This window comes from Scardinius erythrophthalmus, assembly GCF_964197995.2.
Source record: "Scardinius erythrophthalmus genome assembly, chromosome: 17".
Taxonomy (NCBI): domain Eukaryota; kingdom Metazoa; phylum Chordata; class Actinopteri; order Cypriniformes; family Leuciscidae; genus Scardinius; species Scardinius erythrophthalmus.
In genome coordinates this window covers 9,678,214-9,693,895 of record NC_138237.1, presented here as the reverse complement: position 1 = coordinate 9,693,895, position 15,682 = coordinate 9,678,214, and the positions used below count along the sequence as shown (strand labels likewise).

The window sequence follows — 15,682 nt, the reverse complement described above, 5'->3', positions numbered from 1 at the left end:
ATAGACTGTAAAAAAATATGGACGTAGTGTCCGTGACGTCACCCGTAGGTTTCTGAAGAGCATTTTTGAAGCCTAAAGTGGGCGGAGCCGGCCGTCGCCATCTTGGCCTTGCGTCACTCCCGGATAACAGAAAATAGACAAACAGGCGGGGCGTGACTCGTGAGTGGAGCTGAGGAGCCTGGCTATCTGAAATCACCTAGCTCGACGTGATCGAGTTAGCTGATGATGTAAAGCCAATTAAACGTTCCTATTTTTGCCCTTCGAAATATTATAATAGTTAAAAGACATGGCTACAAGTGAGACTGTGTATTACTTCGAGAGTGTTTGTGTGTGACAGTGATTTATGTGCATACATGTCCGTCACTCTTTCATGGTCCGTCAGCGCGGCATCACTCAAGTTCGTAGAGAGCTTATTCAGTCCATTTTAGATTCTGATTTTGGCCGTCTCTCAAATGGGTTAAACCATAGATATATTGCCTTTGAAGAGCAAGTAAATGCGCTAGAAAATCCGCGCTCATTCATGTGCATTTATTGCATGGACGGAGAAAGCGCCGACGCCTGCAGGATTTCACCTGACGGTACATAAGCATATTAACGTTATAATCCATCTGTTCCGTGAGAGCAGAACGAACGAGCATGTATTGACGTTTTAAATTTGAAAACCCCCAAAAGCAACGAAATTGTCAGACATCCATTAGTACAGGTTCACGGAGGAAAACAACTGAAATACAGCGCTGGTTGTTGTCTCGAACGATAACGACGAAATCCAAAGACGTGGGCTTTGTACCCAAGTATTAAATTGTATGAAATAATCCCGAAAAAAAGCACAAACACAGCAGAGATGGCAAGTTCAGCAGCTAACATTGCTGAGGTGAAGTGACGGCTAGTAACAGCAGACAAACGGCTAGCACTGACAGCGGCAATCCATCTGTCACTCAAGTGGCCACTGGCCACACCCTTAAATTTAAATATTAATCAACTAAACGGACGAGTTATAAAATAATTCACCCCCCTCACAGTTGTTATGAAGGACACAATTAGCTGTATAGACCAAAGCCACATAGAGATCCAGGCTGTAAACATATTTTTTTCTGCTGTAAAGTTGGTAATTTTAACATGAGGGAGATACAGATTTGACTCACTTCTGCAGCCAGGCCAAGCGGCCAGTCAATGAATTGCAGTTTAACTCACTTCCGTGTTGGTTTCAAGAGAGAGACGGGGAGGTTGCCGCTTGGTATAAACTAGATACTTTATTAAAAACAACACGGGGCTAATTTATAGGGGTCACATGAGGGGAAAAAAAGCGAATTTATTTATATTTTCCTAATATTTTAATCTGTTGTATTTGTACTTGCAGTGCCTGCAACTAAGCATACATGAACCAAACTTTGCACATTCGTTTCTCAACCATGTTATATCACAGGATGGTTTTGTTTATATTATACATAGGCCTACTTTCTGATTTATTATACATTTTGTTTGTAAATCATGGGCTACTGTAAGTATCCCCAGTCTGGTTGCATATTGAAAGCGGGAAAGAGTGTTTTAGCCAAACGTCCAAACATTTTGGTATTAGGCTACCTGAAAAATCCCAGGATATCTTGAAAAAAAAAATGAACATTTCAAATTTCAAATTTCACTGTCACTTTTCTTGTCAGTGACAGTGCAGTTGGCAGAGTTTTATACTAGGGGCGCTGTGGCGTTATGGACAAAACGGAAGTGATGCTGGTGTAAGTAAGCCATGACATCACAAAGTAAAAAGTATGGCAGCGTCCGTTGAAGTGGGACTAAAGTTCATCGCGTTTGTTCCCTGTAACGCACTTTACGATAACACAAACTTCTACACGAATATGTGTCCAATGCACGCTGGTCATATGATGTTTATCTTTGATTTGCAGATTGACGCGCGCGCAGGAAATCTGGGAACGCGCAGAGAAAACGGGTGGTTTAAGTCGGTGAGGATCATGTGCACTAAAAATCAAATGTGCCCTAATTCAAATTCAAAACACAACTTTTCTATTTATTAACATACTCTTATTATATGTTTTTAAACTGTATATACAATTAGAGGAGTCGTTTGGTTGGTTGTTGTGAATTTTTGCTCAGATTATTGTCGTTTTTCAATTTATGCATACTTACGGCATCCTAAACTTAACTAGTTACAGTAGTTTTCAAACTTTTTGATGCAAGGAACCCCCAAATATGATGTTTGCTAGGAACTCACTTAATAAAAAATATAAATGCAGCTCTATAATTGTACTTTTAAAGACTTATTTTTTAAGAATTGATTGTTATGTGAGGGTAAATAGATTTTTGTCTTAGATTGAGACTGGATATAAATTGACACAAACGAGATGACGTGTATTAAGATAAAAAATACTAAAGTAAATTAATAATAACTTGCAGTGTATCATTTTATAATGACTCTTATTTAATGTGTTACATGGTGACTTGAATCTAAAGAATAATAATTTTAGTCTACTATACTTTCTTATTCTAATCTACATTTTAGGTAGAACATCCTCCGCAATGGCTGCAGAAGGACAACCAGACCCTGAACCTAATGATCAGGGTTTGCAAGCAGAGCTCGTTTCTTTGAGATCACAAGCGGAGGCGTTGCGACAGGATCTGAAGGCATGTAAGGATGAACTTCAGAAGTTACAGAAACAGCTCAGCCAAAGCGAACGACTTCAGAAGACCACAGAAAGCTACAATGAAGATCTCAGACAGCAGGTGAGCCAGGTGCTCATGGAGAACAGGGGCAGTTGTTTTTTTGTGGAAACAAGACTGTTACAGGCCATTTTTATGATTAGTGTACTCCCAAAAACATGCTAACACAAGAACATTGTTGATAACATATGTTGCTTTTGATCTATGTGATTTAGGTTGATAAACTGAGTGAAGAAATCCATGAGCGAAAGAAAAGAGAGAGGGAGAAAGTTGATTCTGAGACTCAGACAGAGGAGTATACCTGGACAGAGACAGGTGAGTCTCTTTTATTTCATTGTACAAAGGATGGTTATGCAAAAATGAGGACTGTCATCATTTACCCACCCTCATGTCATTCCAAACTCATAAGACTTTAGTTAATTTTCAGAGCACAAATTAAGATTTTTAATGAAATCTTAAACATTTCTGTCCCTCCATTGAAAGTCTCTTCACACGTCTACACCGGACGCAACTGTTATCGCGTCACACCACAACAGCTAGAACCAGTCCACACTAGGAATGGGAGTCTTTAGGCACCTCACGATCCGATCCAATCCAGGGAGTCACGATCCGATTCCAAAACGTTTCTTGATCTACTTTTTTTTCTTATTAATTAATTCTACCGTCTTGAAAATCAAAGTCTTTTTTTATATAATTTTTAAAGTAATTAAAAATTGATTTAAAACAATTGTATCTTAAGAGTTTTAAATATATAAACTAATATCGCTTCAAAACATAAAAGCAAGTTGTAGCCTAAACAATAAAGAAGAACAAAGAAACATGTTACAGTCAATAAACAAAGAATGCTTTCAGTTTTTAAGAGTATCTTAACATTTTCCGTTCAAGAGCTGCGAGTGATTTTTCTCTTTCTCAGCTTTACAGTTGCTTGATTATTAATGATGACGACATAGACAGCGAGAGATCTAATAAGCTGCATTCACACTAATGCACAGATCTCTTTTTAAATATATACATTTTTGTCTAGTCTAAAGGCCCGTTCACACCAAGCACGATAACTATAAAGATAACGATAAAGATAACTATATATGCGTCCACACCAACGACCGATAACGGTCTTTTTATTTTAAGCACGCGCGCGCCCGGATGATCCAGATCCATTTTAAATGCGCGAGACCTTTAAATTAGAATGGATTCTGATTGGCTGTCAGTGTTTTATCGTTCGACAGCTGGAAAAAAATCGTTCTGAAAGTGATCCCAACGATATCGTTCCTCATATCTTTATCGTTATAGTTGTGGTGTGAACTCTGTTATTCTTTAATATGGAGAATGATTTTTAGAATTATATCTTTATCGTTATCTTTATAGTTATCGTCCTTGGTGTGAATGGGCCTTAAACCCTTAAGTCATAACTGACTGTTTACATTAATTTAGCATCATACAAGCATGAGATGCAAATACATTTAACCACTTTCACAGAGTTGCACACAGCCGCATGCACAAGCACTCTTCATAAAGTGCGCACGAGTATTTGAAATTGAAAGCAGCCTTCTGTCAGTGAGTTTCATATTTTTATCATATAATCCCACTGCATTCTAAAAGACAAAAATGATCCCACGTAGAAGCATGATGTGACACTTCAAAACGTTCATAAAGTGATCGTAAAAAAAATTCTTATGAATCGAGCAGTTTAGTCCAAGTCTTCTGAGGAGACACGATCATTTTATATGATGAACAGATTGAATTTAGGCTTTTATTCACATATATGACCCTGGATCACAAAACCAGTCACAAGTAGCACAGGTGTATTTGTGGCAATAGCCAACAATAGATTGTATGGGTCAAAATTATAGATTTTTCTTTTATGCCAACTTAAATGGACAACTTTAAAGGCGATTTTCTCAATGTTTCGTTTTTTTTTTTTGCACCATCAGATTCCAGATCTCCAAATAGTTGTATATCTGCCAAATATTGTCCTATCCTAACAAACCATACATCAATGGAAAGCTTATTTATTCAGCTTTCAGGTTATGTATAAATCTCAATTTCAAAAAATTGACCAATTTGAAAATTGATTGACTGGTTTTGTGGTCCAGGGTCACATATAAACATTGATCGGTGAACATAAACAGGAGCTCAACTGCACTTGCTTGACGCGTGAGAGCAAACCTCATTAGTTCTTGCAGAAGTTCGTAACTCATGAGAATGACCTTCGCTGGTTCTCATATGTCAAGCGAGCATACTTTCGCTTCTGTTTACCAAACCTGAATGCTGTCAACATTGTTCACTGATCAATGTTTATATGTGAATAAAAGACTAAATTCAGTCTGTTCATCATATAAAGCGATCGTTTCTCTTCAGAAGACTTGGACTAAACTGCTCATTTCACAAGGATTTATTTTACCATCTGTTAATGAACGTTTTGAAGCGTCAGGGTTTTGGGTCAATAGAGGGACAGAAATCTCACAGATTTCATAACATTTTTTTTAAATTTGTGTTCTGAAGATGAACTAAAGTATTATGGATTTGGAACGACATGAGTGAGTAAATGATGACAGAATTTTCATTTTTGGGTGGACTATGCCTGGAATATTCATCTACACCGTATATGTGAGGTTTAAATGTTATTTTCTTCCTGAAACAGATTATTATAATTATTACTATGGTGGATACTACCAGCCAGGAACGGAGACAACAGCAGAAACACAGGAGAATGTTGTCATGGAAACACAAGAGTGTTATGAACACACTGAGGACCATCCCATAACAGCTGAGACGGCACCAGCCAATCCTGAGCAACCAAATGAATCAAGTGACTTTCCACAAACAGAGGTATGAGAAGTCTTACTTATTTAGACTACTACTTATTTAAGTGTTATTTAATTCTGATAACAGATCTAGGCATTTATTAATGTTGGTATTGACATAATTTGCGTGTTGCATGAATTCTACAAAATCTACTGTTGTACGTCATTCAGAAAGTTTCTAAAAAGAGTGTTTTAAGTTAATATTGTGGTAAAATAAAATGTGAATGATGTCTTCTCTATAGCCACATTTCCACCGAAATTACAGGAACTTTTCCCCCCAGACCTGTTGCCGTCTGTGTTTCCATCGTGGTCTAAAGTAACGTGAAGATTAGGCAAATTAGGCCTGAACCTTGTCGTCGGTCCATCTGTCGTATTTTTCCAACTCCATTGTTGATTTGAATAGCAAACTCTTACTGCACGCAACAGATTTTTAGAAAATGGCGAAATAAAAATGGTTGAAATAAAATGCTTGGAATCAACCAATCAAAATGCGGCATAAACCAATCAGCATGTTCAGCGCCCAAGTCCCACCCCCACAAGTTCCTGAACTTTGAAAAAGTACTACCTCCTTGCAAGCAGGGACTTTCTGAGGGGGAGATTTTTACCTGGAACTTCATTTAGACCCTGGTTCCTGCAGTGGAAACATAGAGTATCACCCCAAAGTCCCTAGTTCCTGGAAAACGTTCCTGCGGTGGAAGGAACGCGTGGCTTATGTTGTTTATTACAGTCAGTCAAACTCCAACATCTAGCCAAAACATATGCCTAAAATAATCCAGCACAGTGTAAAATATAACTTGGCAGTCTAAATCAAAGCCAGATTAATCCAACATATCAACAAATGTCTAAAATATGGCCTATATAATCTGAAATATTACCAAAGCTATTTATATCATTGGTAAGATCATTATAACATTTCACAAAGCATCAAAATATGGCTAAAATATAGCCAAAACAATTGAATTTTACAAAACAATCCAACGTATATCCAAATCAGCCTAAAATATGGCCAAAATAATTCAGCCCTTTGCAAAATGTAACTCTAATAGGCCCGTTTACACTTAGAACGATAATTATAAAGATAACTATATTAGCGTCCACACCAGCGGACAATATCGTTCTGTGTATTCTAAGCGCGTGCTGTCTGCCACTTTAAATGCTCGAGCTCATTACTGCAGGATGGATTCTGATTGGCTGTCAATGTTTTTATCGTTCATCAGCTGGAAAAAATCGTTCTGAAAGAGATTCTATATAGATCAGTGATTCTAACCAAATCATTTCTCTGTGCCGTTATTGTTATAGCTGTGATGTGAACTCTGCTATTTTTTAATATTGAGAACGATTTTTTAGAACTGTATCTTTATCGTTATCTTTTTAGTTATCATCCTTGGTGTGAACGGGCCTTAAGGCCAAATTAATCCAACATAATGCAGAATGTCTAAAACATAGCCAATATAATCTGAAATATAGTAAAAATGAAACAATCTATATTATGGCTAAAATAATGTAGCATCACAAAAAGTGTGAAATATGGCCGAATATGGCATTTTTATGGCAAATTATAAAACTAAAAATTATATAAAATAATTAAGTTGTATTATATAAAATTATACAACTTGTCATAAATTTAAATAAGGCCAAAATAATCTACATTGTAGTTAAGTTATACTAACAAATTTCCAGAAGTTTAAAACATAGCCACAATACCACAACATACAGGCAAAACAGTCTAAAAGTATGATCAAAGCAATCAAACATAAAGGCAAAAAAGGTATAAAATTATGACCAAAATGTTTAAACATACGTGCACAAACAAACATATGTAAATAATTATTAGCCAGTTTCTTTACTGTGTAAACCCTGTATTTGTTCTCAGGAGGCCTCTGGTGAAGGCGGCTCTATAGCAGACATGCTGAGAGCAACAGCAGAGGAGGCGTTGAACCAGACCAACTTTGTGTTTGATGAAAGTTCTGGCATGTATTACGACCACAGCACTGGATTTTACTACGACTCTGTAAGTTGTTCTTCTCTGGGGGCGTTTGACTGCTGTTATTTGTGTAATCAACATGTGTAATCATAATCGCCTGTGTTAATGTGTTTTTTCCTCTTTTCCACCAGTCCAGTCAGCTGTACTATGATGCTAACACTGGAATGTACTATTACTACGACCCAGAAAGCGGGAAATACCAATTCCACTCTAGGATAGAGGTGCCTACAGCACAGCCCGAAGTGGAGCAGACGCCACAGAGGAAGACCAAAGATTGGAAAAACAGGAAGTCGGTGAAGAACACAGATAGAGCTTCCTGTCCTGATGGAGGGGTGAGATGCACACAGACACACATTGTCTCTACATAGTTCTGTAATCACAGAGATTTAGTGGTTGACTCTCAATCCCCCTTACCTTCCTCAACTTGATTTCCCATTTCAAGTTCAAGTTGAGTTTCTGAATCAAGTTTCCCACCATTTTGAGTCTCAGTTTTCAGTATTGTTTCAATCACAGACAGCTTTTTGGCTTCTGGTTCTTGTTCTCATCGAATAGCGGTTGATGATTGTGAGGGTCCGTAGAACAGTCTGGTCTCAGAAGAGGGTCCGTCGAGCAATTCTGAAAATGTAATGCCTGATGGAGCTGACCGTGTGCTCTTCTTTCGCTGTAGGTTCAGGATTTGACTTGCTCAATGGCTCAGTTGAAGATAGAACGTTTGAGACTGGTTGGAGTGAGAGGTACGCACTTGTTTATAGCTTTAAACTTATATAGAGTTTTAGTATTTTTCCCCTAAATGGTAAAGAGATTTATATTGTTACAGAAAACATCTATTTAAAGGTCCCGTTCTTCGTGATCCCATGTTTCAAACTTTAGTTAGTGTGTAATGTTGTTGTTAGAGTATAAATAATATCTGTAAAATTATAAAGCTCAAAGTTCAATGCCAAGCGAGATATTTTATTTAACAGAAGTCGCCTACATCGAACGGCCCGTTTGGACTACATCCCTCTACTTCCTTCTTTAATGACGTCACTAGAACAGTTTTTTGACTAACCTCCGCCCACAGGAATGCTCCCTCAACTCTACCGAAATTCGTTTATGTACTTGCGCACTTCTAATAACTTACTGTGTTTACTCAGCTCTTACGGTGATTTTCTGAAGTAAAACTGACGCTTCATCTTTTGTGTGATGTACAATAAACTTTATTAAACTCATCAGTATGTTTGATCATCATTCAGACAGCAGACTTGTAGGCTATTAATAAATAATGGATACATACAAGCAGATGACAAATACGTTATAATAACCGTAATTAAACTACTAAACTATACCTGTTCCATCTCTATACAGCACTCTGACTCTGTAGGCATTATTGTCCGACTCGAAATGAACACCGTTACTGAGAGTTTCTGATATTATCATCATTCCGTGAGATGAAATTGTCCTGAGAGACTGAGCGCGAGCTCATGAAGCTCCGCCCCCTGGGTCGTCCAGCAGCAGCTTATTTGCATTTAAAGGGCACACACTAAAACAGCGCGTTTTTCTGAGCCCCAAAAAATGACAATTTAAACATGCTGTAAAAAATGATCTGTTGGGTATTTTGAGCTCAAACTTCACATACACACTCTGGGGACATCAGAGACTTATTTTACATCTTGTGAAAAGGGGCATAATACGGGACCTTTAAAATGAATGCTCTTCCTTTGAACTTTCTATTCATCAAAGAGTCCTGAAAAAATGTATGACGGAAAACATAAGTATAATAAGAAAGGTTTCTTGAGCAGCAAAGAAACTGCTCAAGTCTTCGTGTTTTTTTTTTTTTTTTTTCATTTAACATTTCTGGTTGTGTTTTGACTGGGCCAAGACATCATGTGGCGTCAGAGCTGTGGCCAAGCAGTTTGCACACATGCTTGTTTCTTCAAATCTGGATTTCTTTATCCCATGCCGAACTCTTCTCTGCCTGATTTTTTTTTTTTTTTTTTTTTTTTTTTTTTTTTTAAACAATAAAGTGGTGAAAACGACATCAAACTATGATGTGAGGCTTGAGCCAGATTGGAAAGCACTGTTTGGATGTTGATGATTTAGATGGTGGTTTTGCATCATATATTACATTTTCCTGAACTGACTCAAAACTGAGACTCAAATGAAACTTGAAAGCCAAAACAAATCTTATATTGTCACATCAAACCAATGTGACGTCACTATTTGTGACGTCCTGATTGGCTAAGTGTTTGCTCACTGACAGGACCATAAAGAGGCGGGGTCTGAGATTGACAGACAGTCTGAAAACCACCACAGAAGTAAGAAGGATGATGCGTCGTCATTTAAAAAAGGACGAAAGTCTCGGTCCCGAAGCCCCCAGCGACCCAGTACAGAACGATCCAGGCGGACCAAGAGCCGTGACAGAAGCAAAGAGCGCTCTACGAACAGAAAGAAAACCCGGAGGCGGAGCGAGTCGCCGTCTGATGACTCGCACAGCAGGAGGCGGAGAGAGAACGGGTCCAATTCAGATGACACGCACAGCAGGAAGAGGAAGAAGAGGAAAGAGAAGAAGAGGTCACGTTCTGAGACTCGCAGAGAGCGGAAGTCACGCTCTGATAACATGAGCGGTGAGAGCGAGCCGGAGGAAGGTGAGATCACAGAGTCAGATGGAGGGAACGAACCTTCTTCATCATCCTCGGCTGCATCTCCCGTCCAGCCAGCACATGACAGTCCTGAAAGAGAACTGGAAATGCAGATACAGGAGGAAGGTGAGGAGGCACATTCAGAGGGAATTGAACACTGCGCCCCCTGGTGGCTGTTTGTTTGGTATTGGCCGTTTGTAGATGCCGTGTAAAATTGAATGTGCATCAGGTGAATGCGCGCACTACAGTAGGATTTTATTTTTGTCTATCTGTTTTGTAACCGTAATGTTTGTGATTTTTATATTTCAGAAGCCTGGCCGCCATGTGTTCGGGTAACTGTGGTTCGCTCTCCTGTTCTGCAGACCGGAACGCTCTTCATCCTCACGGCTGACACAGTCGCCACTATCGGCCGGTCGGTATAGTTCTGTGTGTGTGGTTCTGTTCATCCATTATGTTCTTTAACATGTTTTTGTGTATCTGTTTGCAGAGAGAAGGACATGAATCATGCCATCAGAATCCCTGAGATGGGAGTCAGTAAGGTAAGACACTATACGAAAACACTCAAATCAAACTACAGACAAAACATTCTTGACCAAAAGCACTTTTACTATGACATTAAACAATCTAAATTAATGCGTTTTTGTGGCCTAATGTCTTATTGGTGACGGGCTTCAGTTAATAGTCATGCATTAATAGAAGGTCTGTTCAGTACACTGAAACATATTCTCTAAATCCCATGAGTAATTGCACCTGGTGCTCAAGATGAGGGCAGTGTTATTTTAGTATCTTTGAGATACTATTATAGTTTTTATTAATATTTTGAATTAGATTTCATGTTTGTGTTATGTTTTTTTCAGTTTCAGTCATTTTGTTGTGCGTTTGTAATTTTTCTTAGGGTTTGGTTTGATAAAATATGTATAGTTTTTATTCATTTATTTCAGTTTTAGTTTTTTTTTTGTATATCTAGTTAAACTAAATGGAAATGAGAAATGTTGCCAAAAAGTCCCTGCTGAATGTAAAAAAAGGCTTAAAATAGCTTGAATGTAACTCTAGTCTACACCTTTGCATCATTTAGTATACGCGGTTATATGAATGTGCGGTTATATGAATATGCAAATTAGCCCCGTCTCCACTCACTCACCACAGGTGGACTTTAATACTACCTGAAATATAAAATAATTTTTTTATATATTTAATTTATTTCAGTTAACGTTTATTTTATTTCAATTAACATTTTTTTTATTGTTTTAGTTTCAGTTATATATTTTTTTTATAAATCAATTATACATTATTTTTATATATTTTAAAAAAAATTCATCTAAGTATTTTAAACCTTCAGTTGCAGCCCATTTTACTTGTGTAATATGCATACATATTACATAAAATATGTATACATATTATTTTAATATCTTCAAATGTAATTTATTCCTGTGATGCAAAGCTGAGTTTTCAGCATCATTACTCCAGTCTTCAGTGTCACATGATCCTTCAGAAATCATTCTAATATGATGATTTGCTGTTCAATAAATATTTCTTATATTTATCATGATGAAAACTGATTTTTTTGTCTTTACTGTAATTTTTGATAAATTTAATGCATCCTTGCTGAATAAAAGTAATGATTTATTGAAAAAAAATCTTACTGACCCCAAACTTTTGAACAGTAGTGTATTTCTGAGTGAAATAGGATAATGTGTTTTAAAAAGTAAATGGGGTCAATTTTGAATTCATTTTAACAGCATATTTACACTCTATCTCTCTCTCTCTCTCTCTTTCTTTTTTTCTCTTTTTGTGTGTGTAGTCCCATGCAGAAGTGTATTTTGACCAGGAGCAGCAGTGTTATATGCTGATAGATCAGGGCAGTCAGAATGGCACTGTCCTCAATGGGAACAGAATACTACAGGTAACACAAACAGCTGTTGTATCCCAGAATCCTTTTGATCTCAATATGAGGATGTTTATCAGAATTGTAAATGTCTGTGTCCCTACAGCCTAAAGTTTGCTGTGACCCTTGCCCTCTGACCCACGGGGATGAAGTGAAGATGGGAGATACGGTGTTGTCCTTCCACATCCACACAGGAACAGACACATGTGACGGCTGTGAACCAGGACAGATCATAGCACACCTGAGCCGCCATAAGAGAGATGAGACCTCTGGTATGCATGCACACATTGCCAAAAAATTTGTCATTACTTCTGCTATCTTATACACATCTCTAAACTGCTTTACTATGAATCAATTGCAGCTTATGTTCTTTTGCAATACATGGTATGTTTCAGGAACTGTTCTCAGTAAAGAAGACAAGGAGGTTCAAAGACAGAAGGAACTGAAGATGATGAAGGTTAAATATGGTCTTAAAGTAAGTTTTTATGTCCTGTACAAGCTCTTTCGGTTGTGAAATGTGTTTTAGAGCACAAGTCAGGTGTGTTAAATTGGCTTGTTAACTGTGTGCGGTCAGTGCTGCCCTCTTTTGGTCAGCAAGTAGACAATCACACTATTCCTGGGTGTTACAACTTGAAAGCTACAACAGGTCAAATATTAAACCACTAAAACAATGGTTCTGTCATCCAAGATATCATGCTATGGTAAGCATCACTATTAATATTGTCCATACTTTGTCTGAGGGTTTGTTGTAAATCATTAACGCCAGTTATTAAACTTTTGCCGCATAACTGTGATTGCGCAATGTGTGCTACCCAGTGCTTCTCAGCCTTTTTAACTTGAAGTTGTCCAACCAGTGTTTGTTTTTTTGTATCACTGGCTCGCTATTGTAGTTATTGTTAATATTTTGAATTCGATTTTATTAATATATTTTCTGTTTAATTTGAAAGTTTTAGTGTTTTTGTCATTTTAATTAGTTTTGTTAGTTTTTCTGTATAATTTTTATGTATTCGTTTATTTCGTTAAGTTATTTTAGTAATCTAACTTAAACTAAACAAAAATGAGAAATGTTGCTTTGGCATCTAGTTGAATTTTTTGGGGGGCTGTCAAAATGAACGCGTTAATGCATGCGATTCTTTTTTATTTTAGTTTAATGCGTTAAAAAATATTTAACGCAGCATCCATTTTTTCCCATCATCTTGACGGCGCTACTGTATAGGATCACGCTATCATTCATTCAAGTGCTATTAAACCATTTAAGCATGATAAGATGCAAAAAATGAACTTAAATCTGTATTGGCGCTCAATCTGTGAATCTCACATAATTGTGACTAAAGAAAAATGTATAATTAATTAGTTAATTGACAGCACTAGTTTTATGTATACATTTTTTTTTCAGTTAATGTTTATTTTATTTAAAGTAATGAAAATGTGTTTTAGTTTTAGTTAACGATAATAACCCTGTGTCCAACACAATATGAAAAATCCGACTATATGAAAGGCCCCTCTCATATTCATAATATGTTCATAATGTTAAAGCACTGCTATTGGTCTGCTGGTTGTGCCTTCTATCAATTTACTATGCTTGTTTTACTTAAAGACTTATATATGTGTGTGTGTGTGTGTGTTTCAGAGCAGTGATTATGAAGAGCAGAAGGCCCTGAAGAACAGCAGGTATAAAGATAGAGCAGAAAACCGCCGGCAGACAGTCGGAAGCGAGGGAACGTTCCAGAGAGACGATGCTCCTGCTTCTGTTCATGTGTACGTAACCTATTCAGTCAAACATTTACCCCTGTAAAACCAATCTGCACTACAGTAGATTTCTTGCGTAACTGTATCAAGGTTAAAGATGTTTTCGCAGACTTGTGCCTTTTCTCACTGTGTGTGTGTGTGTGTGTGTATATAGTGAAATCGGGGATGAGAATAAGGGTAGACGGATGCTGGAGAAGATGGGCTGGAAACGAGGAGAAGGCCTCGGCAAGGACGGAGCTGGAATGAAGGATCCGGTAATATAGTTTCTCCTCATTTGTTTACGCAGTGTCATGTACATAAGTGCATGAGATTTACACTCACTTCCCTTTGTGTGTGTGTGTGTGTCGTAGATTCAGCTGCATATGCGCAAGGCTCAGTCTGGTCTTGGTTCTGGAGCTGTCGTGTCGGTAGAAGACGCCACACTTGCCAGAAACAAAACCCAGAGGAACTGGGAACGTGCACGGGAACGGTTCTCTGACGCCTGCCAGGCTGACTCCGCCCATCCTGAAACGAGCCAATCACCTCAAGCCTGGGTCAAAAGTCAGGATACAGAGTGACTTTTTAGTGATAATTTGGTCTGATGCCGGGCATTATTTAGGTTAACTTTTTTTCATCATTTCAGTGGAAGGCCTTTTGTAAATAGATGTCAGTTCATTTTAAAGATTGATGGTCTGAGAAAGTCTTTGTTTGTTGTTTACGGTGAAATTCAATAACAAAGAATATCTTGGACAAATAAACAATAATAAACAATCATGCTTTCCAGTTGTTTATATACACATTTATATTAGGTGTTGCATTATACTGTGTAAGATGCTTGCTAAAGGTTGCATGTGTGCAAAAGGTTCCACACTTGTAGCCATACAATATCTGCAAAGGCACATGTTTTGTGGATCATGTTGCAGCATTTCAGCTGCAGTTAAACCTGTCCGATCAGAAAGGAACTACTGTAGTTGTGCAACTCCATTATAGTCTTTTAGTTTTCTTACTGCTGCTTGTCTATGGACAACAAATAATTATGTTATAGGAAACAAAAACCCATGTGTTGTGATTGTGAAGCAGTGTTACCTTGGTAACACTGACTACACATAAGCTGTTGTGGGGTTCTTTATTGTATCAACCTCATGTCTGGGTCAGATCTCTGCTTAAAATCGAAAGAAAAAATATTTTTTTATATATATCTTTTTAGTTTTAGGACCTTTAAGTTTGCTGCATTAGGATACTATTTTCCCAAATTCTCAATAACAAAGTTCCTTAATGTTTTACTGTTGGTATTGTTTGTAATTCTCCTCAGTGGTGAATCTCATCAGATCACCTGACACTGTTTATAATATTAATTAGCGTTAGAATTAAATAATTATGAATATGCATTTATATAATATGATAATACTCATTGCCCTTATACTTAATTAAAACAAGCAAAATGTCTGGAACAATGTTATTTTAGTATTAGTGTTAATTGTATTTTTATATTTTCTTTTTTAAAGTTTTAGTATTTTTGTTATTTGACTTTTTTATGATTAAATATGTCTATATAGTTTTTATGTTTTAGTTTAATTTAAAAAATAATTATTAATCAAATTATTATTATTAATTTGAGGAGAAATGTGAGCGCGAGATTCCCCTTGTTTCGAAGTAGTGCGCGCGCGCTGAGCCGGCGGCGCTAGGACCGCGCGCTCAGTTGTCCGATTTGTTCGTGTGGGTGAATAAGTTCAGAGAAACGTCGCCTACCTAAAACCTCAAAAAGTTCCCAGACAGCCATGTCTATAGATGCGATGTGGTGGAGAGAATACTGTCAAAATGTGCTTTCCGCGAGGTTTTACTTTTAAATAGGCGGGATTTCATGTAAGCGAGCCGCTGAGGGCAGTTGGGACCGGGGACGGACAGAGATGAGCGCGAGCACACAGCTGCTGTCCAACGGACCACGGAGAGAGGTGAGATTCACTTTGATCGCTTCACAACCGGAGGATCCCAC

The 15,682-nt window shown here is 37.5% G+C and overlaps 1 protein-coding gene across 7 annotated transcripts; it reads left to right on the top strand.

Annotated features, from left to right (window-relative positions):
- The first annotated feature begins 1,706 nt into the window (after nt 1-1,706).
- Nucleotides 1,707-14,478, top strand: aggf1 (angiogenic factor with G patch and FHA domains 1). Of its 7 annotated transcripts, none has more exons than XM_081390296.1 (16): nt 1,707-1,812; nt 1,899-1,955; nt 2,513-2,733; nt 2,886-2,985; nt 5,312-5,499; nt 7,348-7,485; nt 7,590-7,790; nt 8,126-8,192; nt 10,386-10,488; nt 10,564-10,615; nt 11,878-11,979; nt 12,068-12,233; nt 12,357-12,436; nt 13,592-13,719; nt 13,865-13,964; nt 14,061-14,440. In XM_081390296.1, exons 3-16 carry the CDS (start codon nt 2,530-2,532, stop codon nt 14,265-14,267), a joined length of 1,836 nt encoding a protein of 611 aa, XP_081246422.1. In that variant the 5' UTR covers nt 1,707-1,812; nt 1,899-1,955; nt 2,513-2,529; the 3' UTR covers nt 14,268-14,440. The 7 variants fall into 7 exon arrangements, with proteins under 7 accessions (XP_081246422.1, XP_081246418.1, XP_081246421.1 ...); XM_081390291.1 differs by lacking the exon at nt 8,126-8,192 and adding an exon at nt 9,698-10,202 and having other exon boundaries at nt 1,708-1,812; nt 14,061-14,478; XM_081390293.1 differs by lacking the exon at nt 8,126-8,192 and adding an exon at nt 9,698-10,202 and having other exon boundaries at nt 1,708-1,730; nt 14,061-14,471.
- Nucleotides 14,479-15,682: the final 1,204 nt, after the last annotated feature.

Bases quoted from the DNA above. Each gene is read 5' to 3' on its own strand.
- aggf1 (XM_081390291.1), top strand. From the start codon at position 2,530: ATGGCTGCAGAAGGACAACCAGACCCTGAACCTAATGATCAGGGTTTG. The intron at 2,986-5,311 runs GTGAGTCTCTTT...TTCCTGAAACAG, and splicing joins GTATACCTGGACAGAGACAG to ATTATTATAATTATTACTAT. The intron at 10,616-11,877 runs GTAAGACACTAT...TTGTGTGTGTAG, and splicing joins CTGAGATGGGAGTCAGTAAG to TCCCATGCAGAAGTGTATTT.